This window comes from Fimicolochytrium jonesii, assembly GCF_025526975.1.
Source record: "Fimicolochytrium jonesii strain JEL569 chromosome Unknown EV422scaffold_19, whole genome shotgun sequence".
Classification (NCBI taxonomy): Eukaryota; Fungi; Chytridiomycota; class Chytridiomycetes; order Spizellomycetales; family Powellomycetaceae; genus Fimicolochytrium; species Fimicolochytrium jonesii.
The window spans coordinates 64962-88643 of record NW_026515686.1 but is presented as its reverse complement, the minus strand read 5'-3'; the positions used below and the strand labels follow the sequence as shown (position 1 = coordinate 88643).

General features: G+C 52.8%; 9 protein-coding genes and 2 non-coding genes across 11 annotated transcripts; 5 read left to right on the top strand and 6 right to left on the bottom strand.

Moving 5' to 3' along the window:
- Nucleotides 1–30: 30 nt before the first annotated feature.
- Nucleotides 31–103, top strand: EV422DRAFT_t104. Its single transcript has one exon. It is a non-coding gene; the product is annotated as a tRNA-Arg (tRNA).
- A 434-nt stretch (nt 104–537) lies between these two features.
- On the bottom strand, nt 538–4067 carry EV422DRAFT_599346 (glycine cleavage system P-protein-domain-containing protein). The gene is made up of 6 exons (XM_053073657.1): nt 3435–4067; nt 2958–3368; nt 2244–2888; nt 1515–2181; nt 1241–1434; nt 538–1167 (listed from the first exon to the last, which is right to left on the bottom strand). Exons 1-6 carry the CDS (start codon nt 4008–4010, stop codon nt 667–669), a joined length of 2994 nt encoding a protein of 997 aa, XP_052923828.1. The 5' UTR covers nt 4011–4067; the 3' UTR covers nt 538–666.
- A 1503-nt stretch (nt 4068–5570) lies between these two features.
- Nucleotides 5571–7285, top strand: EV422DRAFT_535855 (uncharacterized protein). The gene is made up of 6 exons (XM_053070785.1): nt 5571–5754; nt 5858–5917; nt 6145–6250; nt 6462–6567; nt 6661–6683; nt 6784–7285. Exons 1-6 carry the CDS (start codon nt 5712–5714, stop codon nt 6935–6937), a joined length of 492 nt encoding a protein of 163 aa, XP_052923827.1. The 5' UTR covers nt 5571–5711; the 3' UTR covers nt 6938–7285.
- Nucleotides 7286–7294: 9 nt separating this feature from the next.
- Nucleotides 7295–7377, bottom strand: EV422DRAFT_t95. Its single transcript has one exon. It is a non-coding gene; the product is annotated as a tRNA-Leu (tRNA).
- Nucleotides 7378–7618: 241 nt separating this feature from the next.
- Nucleotides 7619–9611, bottom strand: EV422DRAFT_535841 (kinase-like domain-containing protein). The gene is made up of 4 exons (XM_053070784.1): nt 8812–9611; nt 8508–8750; nt 8388–8434; nt 7619–8314 (listed from the first exon to the last, which is right to left on the bottom strand). Exons 1-4 carry the CDS (start codon nt 9345–9347, stop codon nt 8091–8093), a joined length of 1050 nt encoding a protein of 349 aa, XP_052923826.1. The 5' UTR covers nt 9348–9611; the 3' UTR covers nt 7619–8090.
- On the top strand, nt 9612–10945 carry EV422DRAFT_535840 (uncharacterized protein). The gene is made up of 3 exons (XM_053070783.1): nt 9612–9814; nt 9923–10250; nt 10330–10945. The coding sequence occupies exons 1-3, from the start codon at nt 9812–9814 to the stop codon at nt 10446–10448; spliced, it is 450 nt and encodes a 149-aa protein (XP_052923825.1). The 5' UTR covers nt 9612–9811; the 3' UTR covers nt 10449–10945.
- EV422DRAFT_124150 (anaphase-promoting complex, subunit 10/DOC domain-containing protein) lies at nt 10737–12016 on the bottom strand. Its single transcript, XM_053064700.1, has 7 exons — nt 11665–12016; nt 11545–11605; nt 11391–11483; nt 11229–11302; nt 11050–11151; nt 10926–10982; nt 10737–10850 (listed from the first exon to the last, which is right to left on the bottom strand). The coding sequence occupies exons 1-7, from the start codon at nt 11883–11885 to the stop codon at nt 10832–10834; spliced, it is 627 nt and encodes a 208-aa protein (XP_052923824.1). The 5' UTR covers nt 11886–12016; the 3' UTR covers nt 10737–10831.
- A 10-nt stretch (nt 12017–12026) lies between these two features.
- On the top strand, nt 12027–12595 carry EV422DRAFT_569170 (telomere-capping, CST complex subunit-domain-containing protein; the record flags this gene model as incomplete). The annotated part of the gene is made up of 3 exons (XM_053072735.1): nt 12027–12145; nt 12231–12378; nt 12461–12595. The coding sequence occupies 3 exons, from the start codon at nt 12027–12029 to the stop codon at nt 12593–12595; spliced, it is 402 nt and encodes a 133-aa protein (XP_052923823.1).
- A 213-nt stretch (nt 12596–12808) lies between these two features.
- On the bottom strand, nt 12809–13579 carry EV422DRAFT_551104 (uncharacterized protein; the record flags this gene model as incomplete). Its single annotated transcript, XM_053071811.1, has 4 exons — nt 12809–12918; nt 12995–13097; nt 13184–13347; nt 13423–13579. The coding sequence occupies 4 exons, from the start codon at nt 13577–13579 to the stop codon at nt 12809–12811; spliced, it is 534 nt and encodes a 177-aa protein (XP_052923822.1).
- A 68-nt stretch (nt 13580–13647) lies between these two features.
- EV422DRAFT_535830 (uncharacterized protein) lies at nt 13648–20132 on the top strand. Its single transcript, XM_053070782.1, has 9 exons — nt 13648–13996; nt 14060–14161; nt 14230–14405; nt 14474–14656; nt 14724–16585; nt 16652–16922; nt 16987–17015; nt 17095–18750; nt 18826–20132. The coding sequence occupies exons 1-9, from the start codon at nt 13810–13812 to the stop codon at nt 19886–19888; spliced, it is 5529 nt and encodes a 1842-aa protein (XP_052923821.1). The 5' UTR covers nt 13648–13809; the 3' UTR covers nt 19889–20132.
- Nucleotides 20133–23146, bottom strand: EV422DRAFT_535829 (FAD binding domain-containing protein). Its single transcript, XM_053070781.1, has 8 exons — nt 22827–23146; nt 22676–22744; nt 22560–22611; nt 21941–22489; nt 21569–21871; nt 21296–21503; nt 21145–21232; nt 20133–21059 (listed from the first exon to the last, which is right to left on the bottom strand). Exons 1-8 carry the CDS (start codon nt 22864–22866, stop codon nt 20410–20412), a joined length of 1959 nt encoding a protein of 652 aa, XP_052923820.1. The 5' UTR covers nt 22867–23146; the 3' UTR covers nt 20133–20409.
- Between the last annotated feature and the right edge of the window lie 536 nt (nt 23147–23682).

Here is a 23682-nt window from a genome sequence, read left to right as displayed (position 1 = left end):
AAAGCTCTTGAAATCGCAGAATGTCATGCGAGCCTTGTGGCCTAATGGTTAAGGCGTCTGTCTTCGGAACAGAAGATTGGGAGTTCGAATCTCTCCAGGGTCGCAAATTTTTCCAGTTTTTTTGATCTCATCATTACGATGACCCGGTTTGTTTTTTGTTTGGAAATCTTGCTACGTACATACGTTGAGGCCGGTCTGGTTGTCTCATCAACGCCAGAGACGAGATTATGGGCAAACACTCGATCTGAGAGCGAGGCTGTTTATTCCCCCCTCACCTACGAACCGTTGTCTATCTTACAACAATCTGTCCATAGCGAAATTTATTCATCGCGAAAGTATCTTAATTAGAATGGAAATAAACAACAAAAATGCGGGAGACGCCAATCATACAACGAAATCACATGGATAAACCATACGGCGGTGAGGGGGGGATCATGACAAAGCCAAGGGTCAGTCCGAGAAGCGTTTGTATCGGTTGCGCGCCGACGGCGATGGCGTACGTCGACTTTTCATGCCCTGCCCCCCATTGTTCCGAGATTCCTCTTGATGAGTGGCGCCATAGATTGTCACAGCGGTATAATGTTCGGTCGTTTCAGGTTGCGAAATTGCAGTCATGGTGTGCAAGAGCCTGCTACCCCGGCATAGGATATGTCACGGACGAACGCTCTACAGTGACCAGCGCCGACGCCTGATCAGTGTATATCTAGTTAGACTCGTACTCCTCGATAGGTGGGCACGAGCAGATCTGTGAACAAAAAGCAAAAGCGAGGAGTCAGTGTCTAATAGCCACAACCGGCCCAACCGGCACAAAAAAGTCGCTCCCACACAACATACCAGGTTCCTGTCTCCAAAGGTATCATCAACCCTCCCTACGCTAGGCCAAAACTTCTTCCTCCTCAACCCCTCGACAGGGTATGCTGCCTTCTCCCTAGAATACTCCCTCTTCCACTCGCCAACGAGCAGCTGATGGATTGGGTGGGGCGCGTTGGTGAGGACGTTGTTATCGCGGGGTTGCTTCCCAGCCTCGACTTCCGCGATCTCCGCGCGGATGGCGATCATGGCGTCGATGAAGCGGTCGAGCTCGACGAGGGATTCGGATTCGGTGGGTTCTACCATAAGGGTGTTGGATACCGGGAAGGACATGGTTGGGGAGTGAAAGCCGTAGTCCTGAAATGTGATGGAATAATGGTTCAGCATCTGGACTCGAACGCCAACGCTCCAGGAGCTCCTCCCTCCTTACGTGTAACCGCTTGGCGATGTCAATAGCCTCAATATGGGCAGACTCCAAAAACGGTCGGCAGTCGATGATGAACTCGTGAGCGCATAGGCCATTCTCGTTAGTGAAGAGGATCTTGTAGTGCTTCTCAAGGCGCTTCATGATGTAGTTGGCGTTCAAAAGCGCTACTTGGGTAGCTTTGCGAACACCATCGTCACCTGACAAATAAATGTGCCGAGCACGTACGGGGTAAGTAACGAGGCCCGCTAGAGATTCAGAACAGGATCCATCAACTTACCCATCATTTTCAGGTACGCCCATGAGATGGGCAGGATGCTAGCGCTACCCCATGGGGCAGCCGAGACGGGTCCGATAGCCAACTCTCCGCTGGTCTTCACGACGGGGTGTCCGGGCAAGAACGGCGCCAAGTGGTTCTTGACACCGATAGGTCCCATTCCAGGCCCACCGCCACCATGCGGAATACAGAAGGTCTTGTGCAGGTTCAAGTGACACACGTCCGCGCCGATCTCTGCCGGTTTGCACAGACCGAGCTGGGCGTTCAGGTTCGCGCCATCCATGTACACCTGACCACCGTTTTGGTGAACAATCTCACACGCTTCTGTAATGGTCTCCTCAAAGACACCATATGTGGAGGGATACGTGATCATGGTAGCTGCGAGGGTATCCTTGTACTGCTCAGCCTTGGCCCTCAGATCGTTCAAGTCCAAGTTTCCGTTCTCCTCGCATTTGACGATCACAACCTTGAAGCCAGCCATGGCGGCTGAAGCGGGGTTGGTTCCGTGCGCGGAGACGGGGATGAGGCAAACGTCACGGTTGGTTTGCCCTTGAGACCGAAGGTAAGCCCGGATTACACGAAGACCGGTGTATTCACCCTGGGCTCCAGAGTTGGGCTGCAGGGAGACTTGATCAAAGCCTGTCACTTCAGACAAAGCGTACTCCAATTCCTAAAGATATGGAGGTGGTTAGGATACCGAAATGGAACCATTTGTCAAAACATTTTCCTCACCTGCAGCATGATCCTGTATCCGCTGGCCTGATCCACTGGAACAAATGGATGTATATGTGCAAACTCTGGCCATGTCACGGGGATCATTTCAGTGGTGGCGTTCAGCTTCATGGTACAGGACCCGAGGGGGATCATCGCCTCGGCGAGCGATAAATCCTTGCTTTGCAGGTAGCTAATGTACCGCAACATGTCCGTTTCGGAATGGAACTTGTTGAAAATAGGGTGAGTGAGGTATTTTGACGTTCGAACGAGTTTCTGCGGGATGTTCTGCGCGGGGTTCTCAGCGGATATTCCCAACTCTTTGGCGATGCTGTCAAGAATGGGCGTGGGTGCGAAGTTTCCGCGTTTCGACCCGGACCTGTAGCTTTCCTCAAAAGAGGCGGTGGCAAACACACGCAGGAGATCGTACAGGTCTTCCTTTGTCACGGTTTCGTCGAGCGTAACGGCAATGCTGCGCGCGTCCACCTGGCGGACGTTGATACCAGCGTCGGCAGCGGCAAGGACAAGCTCTTCAGCATCATATTTGAGTTCGACGGTGATGGTGTCGAAGAATGATTCGGTTTTCACCGTGTGGCCAAGACGACGGACACCTTCAGCGAGGACTGAGGTCAGGTTGTGAACGCGTTGTGCGATTGCCCGAATCCCCTATGGGAATATAGATGAACGGGTCAGACGTTGTTTTCACTGGATAAAAGAATGTGGCGGGAATGATACCTCTGGACCATGGTATACTGCGTACATCGCGGCCATGTTCGCCAGCAGCGCCTGCGCCGTACAGATGTTACTGGTAGCCTTCTCTCTCCTGATGTGTTGCTCACGAGTTTGCAGGGCCAGACGATAAGCCTTGTTTCCGTCGACATCCTTTGACACGCCGATCAAACGGCCAGGCATATTCCGTTTGAGATTGTCCTTGACGGCGAAAAAGGCGGCATGGGGACCGCCGTAACCGAGTGGAACACCGAACCGTTGGGAGTTTCCGAAGACGATGTCAGCGCCAAATTCCCCTGGAGGTTTGAGAAGTGCGAGCGAGAGAAGGTCTGCGGCGACGGTGACCATGGCGCCTTTCGAGTGCGCCTTCTCTACAAAGGTCTCGTAATCGAGAACTCTCCCATCTGTTGTTGGGTACTGGGAAGGGATACACCAGTTAACTCATGTCGGCTCTGGGATTAACAAGCCTCTCCGCGAGCTTACCTGGATAAGCACACCCATGACATTTCCGGCATTCGCCTCAAAGTCGAACTTTTCGTAATCGCCAACAACGACCTGGATACCGAATCCCTCACCACGCGTCTTGACACATGCGATGGTTTGCGGGTGACATGCCTGATCCACGAAAAACATGTTCTTTTTGCGCTTGGCTTGCGAGAAGCACATCATCATAGCTTCCGCGGCAGCTGTTCCTTCATCCAACAGCGAAGCGTTGGCCACAGGCAGGCCCGTGAAGTCGCACACCATTGTCTGAAAATTCAGTAGCGACTCGAGCCTTCCTTGTGAGATCTCCGGCTGATACGGCGTGTACTGCGTGTACCATCCGGGGTTTTCCATGATGTTGCGGAGAATCACCTTCGGAGTAATAGTGTTCGTGTACCCCATCCCGATGTACGACCGGAAGACCTTGTTTTTGGAGGCGATGTGCTTCAAGCGCTCCAACACCTCCGTTTCGGGAACCCCTGGCCCTAATCTCGTCGCATTTCTGATCGTAATCGACGGTGGTACAGTCCTCTCCACAAGGTTCTCTAGCGATTTAACGCCGATAACTTTGCACATTTGTGCAACATCCTCGTCATCGGGGCCGATGTGACGACGCGGGAATGTGTCTAGAGGCTCGAATACAGGATTGGTCGTACTCGCAGTGGTCGTCGCAAATAAACGACGGGTTGCAGCCGCCGTTGTGGTGGAAGTCGCGGGCTTGGTAGGTCCTGTATGTGTCTGTCGCGCGAAGGTGTTGATGACAGAGCATCCTGCTGCACGGCGAGCCCCGGACGCGGCAAAATGGACTCTGACCGCCGCCGGCGCGCGAATCTGCAGTGTCCTAGAAAGCATGCTGGCCGGCTCTGCGAAAACGCGCTAAGGGCTGATCTACGAGATCTGTTAACGAAATGCCAAGACCTAAGTGGGCTGAATTCAGGGCGGAAAAAACCGGCACCGTTTGCGGGACGGTCCTCTGCTTGGGAGCGCTTTGAAACAGTGGCGAAGGGGACGAACCTCAGAGATAAAGTGCTAGTGGACGAGCAGTGAGACACGCAGAGGTGCCGTGGGGACTTGGGCCTAGCTACTTGCAGGATGCGTTGGACTATTTGACCTTTTTTCCCCACGCTTGCTTCCCCAAAAAAGTGCGCTTTGAGCGAGCGGCAGTTGCAGATGACCCTTTCCCATGGGCAGCGCGTCGGCCTCAGGGGAACGCGTGTAAACTATCACGCGGCTCTAATTGGCTGGCTGGAAGATCTATCTGATCTATGGGCATCGCCCTGGAGCGACGAAAATCGAAAACACTGTACACAAAGAAAATGGGCGAGAATCGTGTATGTATGTACATACAGTACAGTACTGTACCACACTACGTAGGAAAAGGTGAGCCGCAACCCCTCGTTGCCTCATATCCATTGGCTCCTACTATGCCGTCCCCGGCCCGACGCTTGGAAGGCAGGGACGTTCCGTACAGGGCAGGTAGTCCCTTGGTCTATCTCATGCACTTTCCCCACACGAAATGGAGGTGGCCTCATTGATGGAGAGATTGATGGTGGGTCAACCGTCGCCATACCAAGATCAGTCTAGTCGAACAGGTCCGGCTAAACACGGTCCAGCCGGAACGCTCAACTGAGCCCATGGCTTCCATTCGCAGTTGAAGCGTTGTACAGATTTGTGAGGACACCCTACTCAGACGGGAATGGGAGGATTTCCCGGCTCCTTCTGAATGGAATATTGACTCGCGTTGGATTGCCGTTCATCATTATGCCCGAACCTGATAAGGAGATGCATTGAGGCGTTGCGCGCCGCGAATGTGGGGAATAGTAGGGGAATAGGGCTCCCCTTTCTAAGTACCATTTGCGTCTGGTCCGAGGACCGATGGACGATTCTGCGTCGTATCGACCTGTACGTAGAAATCATCGTTGGCATCCTGATGAACATATATGGTTTTCATCCATAATCTGCGGCCTCCGTCTTGCGAAGCGTCTCTTTGGTTAGGGAGACTTGCCGTAATGAGATCCGTCCAGATCAAAGGGCTATGTACAGGTCGCATCTTCTACAAACCTCATGCTCAGCCTTTTGCTATTAGGAGCCATCATCGATAGTTGACCTAAGAGGTCGTGGTTCAGTCCTCTTGCCCAGCACTGTCAGCGTTTTCGTGCCGCGAACGCGTTCCCAGTCGGTGTGCCACATTCCCGCACTCTGGTCATCGCTATCGGATATACTAATTCCAACTCGGACCACAAGTCCTTTCTCAAACTCAGGAAGGGTGCGTATACGATGACTGAATTTGGGAAACTGCCGACGATAGTCAACGACCGAGGTGTGTACATCGATCCGTTGGCACACGAAAGCAGCTGCTTTCACCTGACTCTACACCAATCCGCTCTCTGTTTCCGCTCCACCGGGATGCGCAAACTACTCAGCATTCGAGCATGATAAGGCGTTGGCGCATATCGAGGCGTTTGAGCAGGCGTCGTCCTCAGGTAAGTGAAAAGGGTCCAGACAGAATTGGAGTGAACACAGCGGGGGCAGTAGTTTGCTTGGACATTTTGAGGGTCCTGGGAAAACATACGCATGTACCGCGCTGTAGCAGTAGTTCTGAAGCATATGTTGAAACGGGCGGCGTCCGGGAAACGACGGACATAGGAGGGGTTCCGAGACCCCATAGCATCCTCCCACATCGAAACGATCCTCACGAACAGCAAAACAGAGCGAGACACGACGGAACTCTTCAAGAATCTCGATCACCTACGACGAATGCAGATTGATATAGCATTGGAGCATCTGGCACTCGGAAAGCAGTCAAGCGAACGGCTGTAAGTTGAATGAGCCTCTGGGATAATGAATTGGGGGAGAAGAGGGACGGAACGGCAAGGGGTCGGGAATTGGGCTCTAAGACCCTGAGATTATCACAGAGGGGAGCTGTGTGTTCGAGGGATGGCAGCTATGGTACAACTCGGACGGTGACGGTCTTCCGTCATGCGATGTGCAAACCTTTGTCTGTCCTCACTCCTCCGGTATACCCAGATCGGCGCTGGACGTCAACCCTGATGAAGACTCGACGCGGCGGTATAAGCGCAACGCGGAGCGTTTCGCCAAACGGGAAGCTGAAGTCAACGGTTTGATGTCGCGGGTATGTTCAAGCCGTGGGGTCCCACCTCAACATGCACCTCACAACGACTTCAATCACATGCCGCACCATCCTCATCCTTGCTCGCGACCATAGCTTGAGGAGCTCAGCGAATCAATGTCAGTACAGGAGACCATTTTCATCGCGTTGTTCTGCGACCCACTACTGACGTCTCCCAAATCTCGCACACTACGCACCCACCACCTCACCACCACATAGGCGCAACTTTCATGACTCGATGGACCTCCTGCGCGCTGGCGCGTCAGGCAATCCGACGAGTGCCGCCCCTAGCGGTACCACTGCCGCCGGTGCTGCTGGTGGCACGGGTACCGCCCGCGCTGATACGGACGGTTCGCCTCGTGGCGGTGTTTAATCATACCCCTCGACGCAGAGAATTTGCGCTTTGATGTGGAATCCGGCGTGGATGCGTCCGGAATTTTTGGAGAACTGAGAGATCATGATTCACGATTCGCTCGCACATAGGCGTATGACTGGGTGGATGACATGGGTCCATGCCCTTTAGAAGAATTTCTATTTGACGTTGCTTACGTATGGGGCCAGTTTCATGAAGCACCAAAACTGGGCTAATGCGCTCAACCATGATTATGGCGGATGATGGTTGACAATAGGGGACGATGTGGGTTCAACTCAAGTAATCTACGGACAATACTGGTATATGAACTTGACGCCATAAAGTCAATTCCACAAATGCAAAAAGAACAAAAAATTGTGCACGAAGCGAGATTCGAACTCGCGCCTCTTACGAGATTGGAACTTGAGACCAACGCCTTAGACCAACTCGGCCATCCGTGCTTGTTGAATGCTAGGATTTGGTTACACATATCTCCATATGTAGTATATACGATTCTATTAGCAACACACACTCTGACACCGCGTCGTCTTTCCATAGTTCCATAGTTCCTAGTTCAATACAGATCATTTCCTTCCATCAGCGAAAAGCCTAGAGGCTCTGTTTCCTGCAGGGATATAAACCATTCTCACCTTGCCCTGAGTTCGGTGGAGCATTATGGAGTACTACATTGATAGTGTTGGGCTGACTGAGTTCTGATGAAGCGCCCATGAGCTGCTTGATATATTCTTTCAAAATCCCCAAAAATAGCAGTATTTCCCAGATGAAGTTTATGTGCACAATATCGGCATACAAGCGGAGTGTGCCATCAGTTCCTTGCTCAATGATAAACTTCCGGAACTTTGCTCCCCCGGTTTCCTTCTCTGCTGCTTTTCTGATCGGCAAAAGCCGACAAAGGTGGCTGCCTACGATTCGTGTTGCCAGCGCTGGTCTCAGGTTCCAGTCTCGCAACAGTATATCAGTGGGGCCAGATCGAGAACGCCCTTCAAAGCGTCATCGGACCTCGCAAATTAAAGAGTTATGAGGCGGCGAAAAACTACGTCTCTATTTGCGACCTCTGAACGGTCAATCTCTAATGCCCAAAAACATGCGTAATTCTTCGCATCTCCTCCCAAGTGGCTTGCCCACATAGAGTCAAGAAACAGACCCACATCGCTCAAACAGCACCGATACCGTCCTGCGAGTCTCCAAGCCCTTCAAGCACCACCCTGCACTTCTCGGACATCTCAGCCACTGTGGGTCGCGATGCAGGTGGCGTCAGCGCGGCAAGGATGAGATGGCGGAAAGCGGCGTTGATGTAGACAGGATGACTCCGCAAGGGCGTTGGTGGGGTGGGGAAGGAGACTCGGCCGGAGATGGTTGCTGTTGTTGTGCCGTCGACTAGATGGGTGAAGAAAAGGGATGCGTGTAAGTTGGGGGTGATGACGTGCAATGGATGCGAATGACGGCTTACATGGAGAGACGCGATATGCCATTGCGTACAGTGTGCATCCAAGTGCCCTACGATCATCGAGTGAGAGTGCTCAGTAAGTATACGCGAAGCGCCTTGACATCGCGGGGTGAAAGCCCTTACCAGACATCACTTCTCTCATCAACACTACCGTTGGTGGGCGGATCAAACAGCTCCGGCGCTCTGAACGGCGCCGTGGCTGTCTCTGCGCACTCTTCTTGAAGTGCGATGGCTTCCTTCCGCGACGTCAACGTCACGCGTGCAACTGCTACAGAGCCCAAATCCATCAAGACGGCTCGTCCGTCCGTGTTGATGAGGATGTTGGCGGGTTTGAGGTCGCGGAAGGCCAGTGGTGGATTATGCGTGCTGGGGATGTGATGCGATCAGAAAGAGAGCTCTCACGGACGGACGCACTCAATGCACTTACTGGAATGCGGAAAGCCCCGAGCATACGTCCATAGTAATCTGCAAGATCCTTTGTAATGCGATTGCTTGATCGGTCGGTGTCTGATCTATCAGATCCTGAACCGTACCCCTCTCATAGAATGGCAGCAACAGCAAACCCTCCACAACCGCATTCCCCCTCTTCACCACCTCCTCATCCACCAACTTCACCACATATGGCGACTGTACAGCCTTATGTGCCGCAATTTCGCTCTTCAGCCTCTCCTCGTGCTCCGGCAACTGTATCCGAACCCTCTTCAACGCGTACGTCGCCCCATCGCCCACATCCCGCACTAGGTACACGAACGAGAATCCTCCCTCCCCTAGCTGCTTCAGCACCGTGACGCGGCGTCGGCTGTGAGCGAGAGTGATGGTTTCCGCAGGCTTGAAGATGGTAAAGAAGCTCGACATTGTGGTGTAGAGCGTGGCGAAGAGGTGGGAGAGGTAGGCGACGACGTAGGAGGGGCGTGAAGTTGAGGCGCCCATGCCGCTTCCGTCGAACCCGCGGGATGATGACATGGACTGTGGAGGATAGTGGCCGGAAAACTCTTTACGCTGTTTGTGACGTTGCGGCACGCCCACGGAAGATGCGGGTGTAAGGAGGGCAAGCAGCGGCCGGTGTGTCAAGCAAGAACAGTCCTTTCAGCCTTGCTTTCAGAGTGAACTTAGGTCTCCTTCCCAGTATAGCCAGCTCAATGCGTCCGGTTGGAGGCCAATGTCAAAAACGCAAATAATGCGAGTGCCCAGGGCAATTGCAGACCTTTGCCCTCCTTTGCCAGTCCTTTTCAGAGTACAGTAGTTGCAGACGCGTTCACACTGACTTCACAGCCTCCACCCAGGCTTTCCACCTGCAACATCTGCATTCACAGACTTATTATAGTATAGGGTGTAAGGGATCCTGTGGTGTGATTCAAAGAAAGCTGCATCGACCTGTACATAACGTTTGTCAATACCGACCGAAGAAAGACACCGGATCGTTCCCGATGGTGAGTGCGTGCCTCCGACGGGAAGAGGAGTTCTGGAAATCGATAACCACCTGCAGGCAGACGTATGACTTTTTCTAATTCGCTATTCCCACCGTCCCCGCCCCGCAGTCCTCCCCAACAATGTACCTCCGCGTCAAACGCCAAAAAACCATCTACTTCCTCGAATGCACGCCGCAAGACAGCATTGGGTCCCTCAAAACCAAACTCGCGCACGGCCCACTCAACCGCGAAAAGGACCCAAAAGATCTAAAGTTCTTTGTCGCGACGGCACCCCGGGCAGAGGCGGCGCCGGCGAAGGGGACGGCGAAGGCGGACGCGAAGGGGGATCCGGCGCCGACGCCTGGGTATGCGGGGTTGGAGGATGCGGCGCTGTTGGAGCAGTTGGGGTTGGTGGATGATTCCGTTGTTTATTTGGCGTATTGGGTGCCTGGGGAAGGTGAGTACGATGGGGAGGGGTACGGTGGTCATGATCTTCCTAACTGTGGGCAGCTTGTTGATGTGTTTTCTGTTCATAGGAAGCGGTACAGGCGCGTGGGAGCCAGTACAGGTACCTGAATTCGAATCATTACACGAGGAAGAAGGTGGACATGATGCAGTCGAGCCGGAGGATCGGAAGGGGAAGGGCAAGGCGTAGATAGACTGGAAGCTCCGACATGGGGTCATTCATGGGGGTGGAGGATGCGGTGGATGGGCCTGCACTGAGACAGCTTCGGCGTTGGGATGTCGGGAGATTGAGGCCGCGATAAGTTAACATTGGGAGAGCAAGAACGGATCGACGTGTTTGGGCGGGGTGTATATTGGCCGGGAACAGTACGCCGGTCCCCCATCCGCGATCGATATCCATTCCATCAATACGCCGCGTCAAGACATGTGTATATGCACTGAGGAATGCTCCTCGTCTCTCGTAGTCAGATCCTTGCGTTCACGAGGTGAACGAAAGACCCTATCCCCATCCGTACTTTGCCTATGCGGCGAGGATACTAGATATACCCAAAAACCGATATACGGTGTTGTCTGTTATCGTACTGTCGAATACCTGGAGAGTGTATTCAACGCATATTAGTGGCCGAATGCATATTTTGGAGGCGTACATTCCCAGGCGGTTTCTTACATTTGGAACGCGTAGGTGGAGAACGGCGGCATCTCGTCCATGAGCATATCCGACCTTCTACGCGAGTAAACGTGTCAGATTGTGGGCTGCGTACCGACGCGAGAACCAGCACCGCGACACTTACACTGCCGTAGCCCATAGCTTCAACCCCCGAACATGCGTATCCTTTCCGTGCTGGTAATTCTCAACAACGCTTAGTTGTAGAACGTGGGCGCGCAAAGGTTTGCTGCGAAACGATACGACAAATCAGCCCTCCTCCCCATCCCTTGCCGCAAGAGTCTATGCATGTCATCAGGAACTCACAAAACCTCCTCATCCTCCGACAAGCTGAAATCCACCCATCCCGTCGTCTCGGGAACCTCGTGCTGTTGAAAATCCTACTGGGAAAATGGCAAGTCAATCTCTACGGTTCAAATCGAACACGCTCGCATCTCAACGATGCTGGTTTCCGCTTCCAAAACGCACTTGCATATCGTAAAATGAGTTCCCGGCGCGTATCAGGATATGCCTCGGGGTGTAGCTTTCGTCTTTCGCGTGGTCGATATAGAGCGATATCCTCTGTAAAAGTGAAGTGAGCCATTGTTCTGTTGAAGGCAATTGGAGGTACAGAGGGCATTACCGTCAATGCCATCCGTTGCGGGAACTCTACATTAACATAGTGAGGTTGCGGGCCGTCTGATCTGCAGTAAGTATGTCAGTTTCATTCTTGGGTCGCACCCTCCATCACAAACCCACGTACTGCCAATACGTGCCGGGATTCCCATCCCGTAACCGCTCCGGCGGGTGATCATCTTTGAAGCTGGAGACGGTCAGGCGGGCTATCGGCGTGACGTCCCGAAGGCCTGTGGGAGAGTCTGGTGTTTCGTCCATAGCTGGCGGAGAGTTTGGCTGGTCGAGTTGGAAGAAGCATGCCTCATGGAGGCAGCATGGACTCAGGCATGGACTGCATGGCAACTGCATGGAGAGGCCATAACCCAAACGCGTCCGAAGTGGCTTCTGTTTGAAGCCTGTTTGGAAGGACTTCCCACAGCCGATTCCGACTTCCCAGGCTTCTGTCCGAGTGTGTTGCCAGCTGCCAGGTTGTTCCGCTCCCTCGACAGCATGACGAGAGCAGCACCAGCCCGCCGCCACGGCGAAATCCTCACCATCACCGAAATCCTCGTCCGAACCACCGCAATTTCAAGCACCCCTCAACCACTCTCCGTCCGTGTGCTCGGAACGTATGTGTTTCAAAGTTGCGTACGGCGTTCATATGAGAGGCCTGTCTCTGACCGTATACTCATGTCTTGTTTCGCACAATTTCAGGTTAATAGCATACGATTCCAACAACTCGCTGGCGCTTATCGAGTACGGCAAGGCTCGTCTGGTGGTGGATACCGCCCTACTCGGGCCGTTCAGGCACCGGCTGAGGACGCTGTTGCAGTTTATTGGGGATGTGGAGTGCGATTGGCGGGTGAGTGGTGGCTAGACGGACTATTGCGTCGATGAGGAAGGGAAACGTCGAAAATAAACCGCATGCGTTTTGTTCGATCTAGCCGCCAAACAGAGTCTCCTTTGACCCACCGAACGTGGGCGTTGTTGTGCGAGCACGAATCGTGAGGAATGTGGAAGGGTTAGATGTGCGGTTGTACGAGCAGGCGATGAAACTGAGACTAGAGTTCGGCGTATGATGGATTGTGGAAAGGTGTATGCTCCATTTTTGGCCGTTAATGTTTATGCATTATGTATTGTTGAGGAAGAGCGAAGTCGGTGGTATATAGGGGGAAAGGTCTGCGACTATAGAATAGTAGTCTATGACGCTATGCTATCTCGAATCGGGTCTCCTATCGATCATCTATGCGTAGCGCTGCTGATGCGTTGCAATGTCCTCGCCAATCCGATATTCATTTTTGGTTTGTGAGAAAGGGACTCGAGCCCAATGCTTTGTATGCTGGTCGTTCCAAGGAATTCTGAGCGACTCTAATATCGGTGTGAATGTCGTCTATCAACGCGTCTGTATGTATGGGGAATGAATCCATATGGTGAGCGGGGCAGGTCGCAGTGATGTGCGAGTGTGACGGGGAACAGACCTAAAGATTCGTAGTTCTTCTCTGCCCGGATGTAACCTGTGACAATGACCCGGAGCTCTTCGTTGTAAAAGTCGCGATCGTATTGGTGGATGATGTGCACCTCCTGGGAAATCAAAACAAGAGAAGGCGTCAGCTCCAAGATGTCCGCACTCGCCTTCCTCCACGTCTCGAATGGACAACCACGCATACCGCCGACCGCTTCTGGTTCTTGTAATACGGGTTCCACCCGAAGCTCATAACCATGGGGTACACGTCTTTCGCCGTCTCCTCACCGCCAACAGACGCCCAGCCATAATAGATTCCGGTGTCGACAATTTTGCCAAAGTCTTCCGCGACATTCTCTGGTAGATTGGCTGGAAAAGGCAGAAGAATGGCGTTACTTCTCGGAGTCAGGAAAATGAACTCAAGTTGGAGAAATGAGTTCGTACCTGTTGGAATGCCCAGCTCCTTGCTTCCGCGTCCAAAACCTGCCGAGACTATGCCCTTCAGGTTGACGGGGTAAGGGGCGGAGGGAATGTCCTCGCCAACGACAGACGGCCTCTGTCCCGCTGGTTGTGCCTGCGCCGGTGGTTGCTGTTGTGACATGTTTGTGCTTTGTGCTGTGTGGGTCAGCTGGTCGGAGCGAAAGTTCCAGGAACGCCGTTCGAGCCTGTTGGCCGATATCGCCGTTTGGGAAAATCGATGACTCCCTCGCGCGTGTCTTCCACTAACATGTTCCTGCCTTCGCTTTTCGACAGCCTTGCAAGTTCCCAGGAGATCATCCTGCCTGCAGTTCGAGGCTGCCCCAGAGATATTAGACCAGCCACCTATCCAAAATGTCGGGGGCCCATATCGAGCGCTTCGTGGACCCTGTCGACGGCAAGGACACGGTCAAAACCAATACACACTGGTACTTGGAGCTCAACCCTGTGTATATTGACCTTGTGGGTGATTTTGCTGGTACCGAACTGTTTGTTGTCGACGGCGAGGCTCTCCTGGCTTTGGTTTACGAGGACCTTGCTGGTATGTTCTCGACTGTTGTATACGCTTATGTATCGTGCAAGCACTGACCTTTCTCTTCCGCAGGTGTAGATTGTCCCGCTTTTCTGCATGCTCTTTATTGTGCTGAAGAGCGCTTGAAAGCGCTGATAGACGTGAAAGCCAATTTTGAGCTGGCTTTCTTCGATGGTTGTTCGCCAGTGACGATTGCTCGCGATCTTTGAATGCAGTTCACTGATGTTCTCTATCCCAGACAGACCGGAGAAATCTCAGTGCGAACGCCCCTGAAGGAGCATATAGCAAAGAAGCCCACTGGCGCCGTCTCTTCCGATCAGCATTGGTTGCTCATCTTCGAAACAATACGGGTCTACGAGTGAACCTGTTCGCAAGTGTATGCACCGAGGATTGGGTATCTTATGTCGCGGAAAAGAAGGTTCGTCGGAGTTCATTAGACAATCTTTTCCGGAAAATTCGACAGCTCATCATCTAGTGGTCCCTTAGCCGTACTTTATCTTCACCAACGACGGAGGCTCCGCAGAGGATGAAAGCACGGATCAAGTCTCTATAAGGGAACGGAAACTTGGCAAAAGTGGCCAAACCCTCTGGTTAGAGTCAATGTACCTTTTCCTGCAACAAGGGCTGTCCGTTGCGCTACTGGCTCGAGATTCGTTCCAGGGAAACAGGGTCAGTGGCTCCCGTGTTTTGGGATGAGATGTTGTAAAAGGCCCATCACTCATGGCATAAACCATAGGTCGTTGCATTTGTGTTTCACACCCATGCGAGATTCACCGATGGCGACCCTTCCGCGCATCATCAGCAGTATATGTCCAGCGCGGCTTTCCTGAATGACAATTCGATAAAGAGTATCACAGATGCTTGTGATGCCGCCATTCACCTGGAAGGGTCTCTCCTAGTCGCCACCCTATCCAAGATCATTACTCCGGATCCGCTCTCTGTCGATATGGCCAAGCTTTTTCTTCTGCATTCCGTCATATTGCCACAAATCCCATTGGAATATCGAGCACTCCAGGACATAAGGCTCCCGCTTGATAGCAAAGCGCTCTCCTCGTATGAGGACTTTGTCCGCTCCTTCTACGCGACCGCGGAGCAAACAACATTGAAATTTGGGCATGACACCGAACCACTCCTAAATACCGTTGACGAACGATTCTTCAGATGCCTGGTTTTCGAAGTCGGACGGCATCTGAACACCAATCCCGGCTCATCGTTGCGTGCGGTGTTGGGGGATTTAGCAGTCGAGAACGCGAATCGCATCAAAACGGCCTGGGAAGCTATTTTCCCGGGCACTGAGATTTGGAGCCTCAGCAGCGAATTCCACGACTCTATCGACGCGCGTGCATTTTCCGTTCCGCAGAAAGATGGGCTATCGTCCCCACCAACCGATGATGATTACTCGCTTCTACCTTACGACCAACCGTTCCTGAAGTCGTATCTCCCTACCCTCCCAACTGAAAGCGAAGCCGCCTCCCCTCAACCAAACTTCGAAGACGTTCACATCCGTCACCACGAAACCACACACTGGCACGTCAATAAACCTGTAGCAACCACCCACGGGCCCAACCCGGTTCATTCAGCCCAGAAAGCCGCTGTTCGCGCGCGGAAGGCTGATCAACGGCATGCAAAGTTCATTCAGGACTATGCGAGTTCGTTGACAGGGGCTACTGGGGGAGTCATTAAACGGAAGACTATTGTGTGTAGTGCGTCGGCCCATGGCAATAAGAGCGCTACGCCGAGGAAGGCGCTAGAGAGTACGCATACGAGTAGTCCCAAAACAGCGAAAGCGGGCGGAAAGAAAGGCACTCCCCTCAGCAAGAAAGACGCAATTATCGCTGCCAACAACGAGCGCAAATTGATCGCGGAACGTGAGCCTGCTCTCAACAAATGGAAACAATTGCAACGGAACTCGCAGAAACACGACGATGTCGAGGCTGCTATCGCCGAATTGGACCGATCGCTGCAGAGTGATGCTCGGGCTGGACATGCTGTCAAATTCATCACGGACGAGAAAAGGCTGTACAAGGCAATGCTCCTTTTGCAGAAATGGGCTAGCCTTTGCGTGGGAGAGGATGAAGCGGATGTGAGGCGGCAGAAAGAAGGCGGAATGGGATTACTGGTGCAGATTTTCGAGATTTGTACGGAGCTTGTGCATGGGGATGGAACGAGTGGGGAGGTTGTCGATGAGGCCCGCGGAGTACTCGACACTATTGGACTATCCCCATCGGCATCTGGAACATCTACTGCTGCATCGACTAAGGAGAAGGGGAAGAGCAAGAAAAGCAAGGCTTCCAAAGAAAACGGTGTTGACTCCACGCCGTCCACACCTTCAAAAGACAAAAAGGACAAGAAGCACAAAAGTGACAAACCAAACGCCGTCTCCTCCGCCGACGTCGACCCATCCTCGATCCATGCTCTCTCCTTTACGTTCAAATACCCCAAATTACCGAGGGACAAAACGGCGCTACGATGTCCGTATGACGTTATAACGTTTCAATTGAAGCATTTTGGACCGTACATGGAACGTAATGTGGATTCGGCGCCGGATGTCCGCACGGATTTTATGCCAGATAGGTGGCAGAGGGATGTTTTGGACTGGTGAGTTTGTCTTCGTTATTATATTGATTTGACTTCATAACGACTCTAATCGGGAAACCCCTACAGTATCGATAGAGACGAGTCCCTGTTCATCGTGGCGCCCACGTCAGCGGGAAAAACCTTCATCGCTTTCTACGCCATCGAAAAGGTGTTGCGAGAAAGCAACGAAGGCGTGGTGGTCTATGTCGCCCCTACCAAAGCGCTCGTCAACCAGATTGCGGCCGAGATCTCGGCCCGGTTCACAAAAACGTATCCGCACCCGGGTATGAGTGTGTGGGCGGTGCATACGAGGGATTATCGGATACATAATCCTTTGAAGTGTCAAGTGTTGATAACGGTATGTGCCCTTTGCTGTTTATGTAAGCTTCCGATCTCGGGGACTCATGTTTGGAATTGTTCAGGTGCCACACATGCTTCAGATATTCTTGATGTACGGTTTAGTCCTTTACTTCTATGTTGAACCTTAGCTTTAGTTTATAAAGCTCTACTAACGGTTGGCGTAACTATAGGCAACCGGACGTGGCAGCACACTGGACACCCCGCCTGAAGCGCATCATCTTTGATGAAATCCACACCATCAGCAATTTGGAAGGCGGTGTGGTCTGGGAACAGAACCTACTTCTGTCGCCGTGCTCCATCATTGCGCTCTCGGCTACAGTCGGGAATCCGGAAGATTTTGGTAACTGGTTACGCGAAGTCCAAGATGCGAAAGGCCATTCGCTCCGGACCATTCGGCACTCGCACCGATACTCTGACCTTCGCAAGTTTATCTACCTCCCGACATCACCCCAGTCTTTTAACGGACTCAAGGAGCCGTCCCTCGAGGGCGTCACCAACTTCCAGCATATTCACCCCGTCGCTGCCCTTTCCCTAGGCGCGTCGACTATCCCTGATGATATGTATTTGGAGCCATTCGAATGTCTGCAATTATACGACTTGATGAAGAAAGAGGAGCACGACGCCCCTGAACAAGTTCCCGTGGACTTGGACCCACAACGGTACTTTGCACGTTTACCCAAGATCCGCAAGATTGACGTCGTGAATTACCAGACGGAGTTGAAAGCCGTTTTGCAGGCGTGGATGGGAGTGCCTGGGTCACGGAAGGCCGGCCCGTTCTTCCGAGTTCTGAAACAGTTGACGCGAGATCTCGACCAGAAACTTCTCGTGCAGGAGTTTGCTGCGGAGCGTAATGGGGCTCCCACGGCTGGCTTCGATTATGCCTTGAAGAACGTGACTGCCCTGTGCGCCGATCTGCATCGAAGTGGCAAGCTGCCTGCGATCCTTTTCAACTACTCGCGAAATAACGTGGAAATGCTCGCGCTCCGGATTCACTGTGATCTTGTGGCTGCTGAAACAAAATTCAAGGAGACGGATACGAGTTGGAAGCGCAAGGTGGAGGATTGGAAGAATTGGAAGGCGCTTGAGGCGGCGAGGCATGCTGCGGCTGCAAAGACGACCAAAAGCAGCAAGAGCCGCGATGATGATGATGCTGGCGACGATGGAGGAGATGATATGGGCGATCTTTTGGATTGGCACGCAACATTTGACCCGGACGCGCCTTTACCGCAATACAGTTTCGCAGGAAAGAGCTCGGCATCCGCCAGCGAGATCGAGAAGGAGATTGATCACCTCCGAAATTGGGTTGGGATCCCGGAGCAGTTGTGCGACGCCCTTCTTCGGGGTATCGGCGTCCACCACAGCGGTATGAACGTCCGCTACCGCCAGTTTGTCGAGCGCCACGCCCGTTCTGGCAACCTTCGCGTGGTTGTCGCTACCGGTACGCTGGCTTTGGGTATCAATCTGCCTGCAGCAACATCCGTCTTTACCGAAGATAGCGTTTTCCTCACGGCCTTGGAGTACCGTCAAGCTGCGGGACGTGCCGGTCGTCGTGGGTTCGACGTACTCGGAAACGTCGTGTTCTTTGCCATTCCGATCGATAAAGTTTATCGACTGTTGGCATCGCGGTTATCGGATTTGTCAGGTCATTTCCCGCTTTCAACGACGCTGGTATTGCGATTGCATCAACTGCTGGTGGATGGCGAGGCGAAAAACTCAGGAGAGGAGATGATGAAAGGCATGCTCGGTTTGGGACGGTTGTCGGTGGGGAGCCCGGCTGCACGACTAGAGGTCTTGCATCATTTGAGGTTTTCTATTGACTATTTGAGGTATGTGTGGACGATGCGACTGAAAGGATATCATCTGATTGAGCACCTAACTGGTGCCTTTGGCTTGCAACTTAGACGCGTCGGGCTTCTGGATTCGACTGGGCACCCTGTCAACTTGGCTGGTGTCGCTGCGCACCTGTACTGGACCGAGCCGATGAACTTCGCATTCGTCTATCTCATGGATTCTGGAATTCTCAAAGACATCGCATGCGGACCCGAGCCGGAATTGAACCTCTTGACGTGCCTCGCACATCTCTTTGCCCGAAGGAAGCGTCCGACAAAGATTGGCGACTTCAAGGAGGAAATCATAAAGAAATCACCGTCCAAGGTCTTCTTGGAGCCATTGCCTAGCAGTGCAGTGGACGCTTTGAAGCACCACAACGACCTTCTGTTCCAAGTCTTACGCTCATACATCCACACCTTCATCAAAACGCTTCCTCACGAAGAAACCGCCACCCTTCCCGTCTCAAACCGCACATTCGCTAAATCCGCCTCGCAACTTGCCCCGTCCCTTTCGTCCGCCCCACTCGTACAAAGCATCGCGTCCACACATAGTCTAGCCTATCGCGCGCGCTCACCCTTTGTCGCTCTGTCGGGTCTTGGGGACTCATTCACAACCATCGAAGAGATGTGCACCACCCTACGCGCCGGCATCTCTCTTCAGCACGCCGTCATCCCAATGGTCACGGAACTCGTCGATACATCCCCGACCGCGCCGATTTTGGACGCCTATGCGGTAGATTTCTACCGTCATGGACAGTTCAAGGCCCTGATCGATGGGAATGGGATCAGACGTGGTGATGTGTGGTTTTTCGTCAATGACTTCATGTTGATTATCGGAGCGCTGAGGACGGGCTTGGAAGTCCTGCTGAAGGCGTATGAGAAGAAGGTTACTGGTGATGTCGGATCGGATGGCGCGGTTGATGACGAGGATGAGGATGAGGACGACATCGAGACGGTCGCATCGGGTCCACCTACTGCGGCTGGCGCTGTACCGCCGGGCAAGAAAGCTTCGCGACGGCAGTGGATACCGCCGCAATCGTTCAAGGTCCGCGATGACCGCTTGTGGGATACCTACCTCGTTATGTGCAACATTCAGCGCGGGTTCATCGAGAAGATGGAGATTATGGATGCGTAGGGTGTCATACTTTGGGAGAATGTCCATGCGGTATATCATCGCATTGCTTTGGGAGTAGCTGGGTAGTCACAGATACACTACTCCCTCAACCCTAGGAAGCAGCTTAGCAAGGGATGTAGCGGGAGGATTTGAGGTACTGGATTCGCCACGGCGTATCTACAATATATAGGATCGCATAGCATCCCGTCGTTTAAACGCCTCTACATTTGTAACTTTTATTCAAAATTTGCACCTCACTTTCGTGACGTAAAAGTTTCCCTGTTGTTTTATATTCGATTTCCGAAGGTAGAGGATGCGTATTAAGAGCCCAACGTCTCGCTGCCTCCTATGACGCTATGGATAAGACAAACTAACAGAGAAAATTGCCGTGACTCACTCAGACGAGAAAGCATGGGTATACGCCGATTTCTTCCCCCTCTTTCTCCCACATCATGCCGGCCTGCAAATATGTCTTCCACCAACTACCCAACCCTCCAAAGCTTCTACACAGAAGCCAACACATCCAACGCCGAACAACACCCCTACATCGCACCCCCAAAAACCCCATCAAAATACCCCTCAACCCTCCTCCAATCGCCCATCCTCGCCACACACCCAACATACCCATCCGGCCTCACAACAACCACAGCATCGCCTTTAACGCCGTACGCCTCAAACACGCTCAGGCCGGACGCCGGAGATGTCGGCTGCGCAGCGTAGATCGCGTTGAAGGGCGGGCGGCGCGGTGTTGTGCTGGATGTGGTGGTGATGTTGAATCCGCGAGGCGGGCGGCGTGGGAGGAGAAGGAAGGTTTGGATTGGGCGGGGTGTTGGTTGGGATTGTAATGTTGTTCCGCTGGTTGTTTTGGGTGTGCAGAGATTTGGGAGGGAGATCTCGACGCCGCAAACGCCCGGGGAGCCCTTCCGGTCCTCTGTCGCGGTGAAATTGGCAGTCTTGTCGTCGTCCGCGCGAGTGGAGACTGCAAATTGCGCGTTATAGAAAACGAGAACTGTGAAATGGTCGTTCGGGAACGTGTCGTGGATGAAGAGTGCAGATTCTGTTGTGACGGAGCTCGATAAGATTCCTTTGCTGAGCTTTTCGATGAGGCCGTTGGGAGCTCGTGAGCCTGGTCGGAGAGTGCAGTAGGATGTTGCAGCGGGCGAGGCTTGAATGAGGGCGTTTGGGGAGTATGCTTTAGATAAAGAGCGCATGAGTAAATTGACAAGCGACTTCAAAGCCAAACCAGAAGCCTCGACCTTGCCACAGGTTCGACGTACCAATGAGAAGTCCGCCACCCATCCTGCGCATCCTTTTCGGCAAGGAGGGAAAGATATTGAAGATAATGGCGACTATGCGTTTCACGAGCTGTAATAGGAACACGGGACTGCGTGAATATGAAACACTAGGCGTAGGACATTCCGCACATACCAACTGCCATAATCCAGCTCCACCCAAAATCGACGCATGCAGCCGGCCCGAAAGTCCCAACACTTGCTGTGCTACAGACATCCTCTCAATACCATAAGTCGAAAACAGCGAATCGCGGTTTCCGTTATGTTTCAGCGCGAGCGCTATACGCCAGGCGAGCCCGTGTGCATCCTGTATGCCGGTGTTCAGGCCGAGACCACCTGCGGGACTGATGAAAGTACATGAGATTGTGTACCCCTTGAAACGAAGTAGCACACACTCTGCGATACCAACCTGTGCACATGAGCCGCATCACCAATAATAAACACCCGCTGCTCCACATCGACGGCTTTGGCCATGCGCTCCTGAAACTGCAGCTTGACCAGCCATTCAACATCTGTGATATCAAAATCGTGTGGGTGAAGGAGTCGACGGATGCGTGAGACAATGGGCTCGAGAGGCATGTCAGGTGCGGCGTCGGTGATCGTGTGGTAGGTTGGAGCTGCTGTGCAGCTGGTTGTCGCGGGAGTAGACGGCGATTCCGTTTCTGAAAGCTCTTTCAACCCGCGATTCTCGGAGGTGAAATCCACGATGCATCTGAAAGACCATCTGTGATCAGACCGCGAAAGCAACACCCACAGCAGCGATGCAGATGGCAGCATTCACCTAGTATAGCCTTTCCCATGAGGAATCATCAACGCCGAACCCAACGTACTCGCGACAAGCGTCATGCCATCGATCGCTATGGGCGCACTGGTTTTGACAAGTCCATCCACCATCCCCACTACGCCCGGCAAAGATCTGCCTTCCAATTTCACCCCCATCAGCCTCCTAACAGCACTGTGACCTCCATCCGCGCCGATGAGGTACCTGCATCGAGCGGTCGATCCGTCGCTAAGTGTGACTTGCACGACATGGTCATTGGGTCTGGATTTTGCGTCCTGATCGATTTTGAACTCGATGAGACTGATGCCCCTCTCGACGGTGACGCCTTTTTTCGCCAACTCCTGAGTTAGGATGTTTTCTGTAAAGGACTGCGGAATTGCGAGCGGGCCTCGCGAGTAAGTGCGCTCTTCTGTGGGATCGTTCTCGGGGACCGCGGTTTGCATTGAGCCGATGAGTTTGCCGTTGGCGATGAAGTGGCCGTGAGTGAGGGGCCAGCCTTCATCTTTGAATCGTGAAAGAAGGTTGAGTTCGCCCAGCACTTCTTGTGTTCTGTTTCCAGGTGTTCGATGGTGAGATATTTTGTTCAAATCGTTGACTTCTACAGGACGACCTCACATACCTCACATGCAGGACAAAGGCCCGTGAATGCTTTGCTGGTTCGGTAGCTTTGTCTGATCGCGGATTCAGTTTTGAATCAAGATCTCGGAAGCGCCCCAATACATTCACTTGACTTACCAATGATCCTAACAGCGACACCCATTCGCTTCAGACTTAAAGCGACAAACAGCCCAACAGGCCCAGCCCCTATTTGCGCAGAGATGAGAGCAAGAAAACGTCAACTGTGTCGAAAAGTAAAGAAAGACCATAGCGCTCTCACTCGACTCACCTACAATCAAAACGTCGAGTTCTTTTTTATCGCCTTTCATGATGTATTCAACGCCGGGTGGCAAAGCTGTAGCCGAACGTCGGACCTTTCAAGCTGCTACGCGAACTTGGCCAAGCTCAATGACGGAAAAGTCTAAGCGTTATGCTCTAAGCACTTTTTACAACTATGGACGGGACTCCACAAAACTGGATAACAACAATGGAACCAGAATTCAACCACTTCACCTGTGTGAGTTTCTGGGCTGGAGTTTCTGGGCTGGAGATTCCCTGGGATGGAGAAGCGCACAAAGCCGATATCCAGTCACATTAGACGCGCTGTCGAATCTGCAGATGCGTGCTGTCAACTCCTAACAGAGATTTCTGGGGTCGGTGAGTTGAGGCATCAGTCATAAATTTTGGTCTTTCGGCAGAACGGAGAGCCCAAAGATCGAGGGTATCATGAGCCAATTAGGGTTGCTATTGGTTTTTTCTGCTTTCGGAGGCAGCATTTCGCTTCATGTTCAAAACACATGCTTCAAAGCCAAAATAATTAAATGCAGGCCAGCTTCGGCGAAGAGGAGAGAGGCGAAGGCCGGCGCCATGTCGTGGCATATTCTGGGCATGTCAGTTGGCGATACCGTGGGTGGCCACTTTGCATGGAATCCGTGTCCTTCGCCAGCGCCGCCGAGCGGCTCACTCGGTGTTCAGTGTCTTTAAACCTTCGTTGTCCGAGCCCATGTTGAGGCAAGGAATAACCGTGATGGGTGTGCCTGGGAAAACAATTGCCGAACAATTACTAAAAGGCAGCACCCACGCAAAAACCGCAAAATCAACGTGACGCGATCGGCGGTTGCTCCTGTTGCTCCTTACGGTTATTC

Coding starts and splice junctions, on each gene's coding strand:
- EV422DRAFT_599346 (XM_053073657.1), bottom strand. CDS start 4,010: ATGTGCAAAGTTATCGGCGTTAAATCGCTAGAGAACCTTGTGGAGAGG. Junction 2,889..2,957: donor CAGTATACCATGGTCCAGAG/GTATCATTCCCG, acceptor ATATTCCCATAG/GGGATTCGGGCAATCGCACA. Junction 1,168..1,240: donor ACATCGCCAAGCGGTTACAC/GTAAGGAGGGAG, acceptor ATCACATTTCAG/GACTACGGCTTTCACTCCCC.
- EV422DRAFT_535855 (XM_053070785.1), top strand. CDS start 5,712: ATGACTGAATTTGGGAAACTGCCGACGATAGTCAACGACCGAG. Junction 5,755..5,857: donor GACGATAGTCAACGACCGAG/GTGTGTACATCG, acceptor CAAACTACTCAG/CATTCGAGCATGATAAGGCG. Junction 6,568..6,660: donor TCAACGGTTTGATGTCGCGG/GTATGTTCAAGC, acceptor TCGCGACCATAG/CTTGAGGAGCTCAGCGAATC.
- EV422DRAFT_535841 (XM_053070784.1), bottom strand. CDS start 9,347: ATGTCATCATCCCGCGGGTTCGACGGAAGCGGCATGGGCGCCTCAACT. Junction 8,435..8,507: donor GATGAGAGAAGTGATGTCTG/GTAAGGGCTTTC, acceptor CGATGATCGTAG/GGCACTTGGATGCACACTGT. Junction 8,315..8,387: donor GGCATATCGCGTCTCTCCAT/GTAAGCCGTCAT, acceptor TCACCCATCTAG/TCGACGGCACAACAACAGCA.
- EV422DRAFT_535840 (XM_053070783.1), top strand. Junction 10,251..10,329: donor GTATTGGGTGCCTGGGGAAG/GTGAGTACGATG, acceptor TTCTGTTCATAG/GAAGCGGTACAGGCGCGTGG.
- EV422DRAFT_124150 (XM_053064700.1), bottom strand. CDS start 11,885: ATGCAGTTGCCATGCAGTCCATGCCTGAGTCCATGCTGCCTCCATGAG. Junction 11,152..11,228: donor TCGGAGGATGAGGAGGTTTT/GTGAGTTCCTGA, acceptor ATCGTTTCGCAG/CAAACCTTTGCGCGCCCACG. Junction 10,983..11,049: donor AAGCTATGGGCTACGGCAGT/GTAAGTGTCGCG, acceptor TTACTCGCGTAG/AAGGTCGGATATGCTCATGG.
- EV422DRAFT_535830 (XM_053070782.1), top strand. CDS start 13,810: ATGTCGGGGGCCCATATCGAGCGCTTCGTGGACCCTGTCGACGGCAAG. Junction 14,657..14,723: donor ATTCGTTCCAGGGAAACAGG/GTCAGTGGCTCC, acceptor CATAAACCATAG/GTCGTTGCATTTGTGTTTCA. Junction 16,923..16,986: donor AGTGTCAAGTGTTGATAACG/GTATGTGCCCTT, acceptor GGAATTGTTCAG/GTGCCACACATGCTTCAGAT.
- EV422DRAFT_535829 (XM_053070781.1), bottom strand. CDS start 22,866: ATGAAAGGCGATAAAAAAGAACTCGACGTTTTGATTGTAG. Junction 22,612..22,675: donor TGTCGCTGTTAGGATCATTG/GTAAGTCAAGTG, acceptor ATCCGCGATCAG/ACAAAGCTACCGAACCAGCA. Junction 21,504..21,568: donor GATGCGGCTCATGTGCACAG/GTTGGTATCGCA, acceptor TACTTTCATCAG/TCCCGCAGGTGGTCTCGGCC.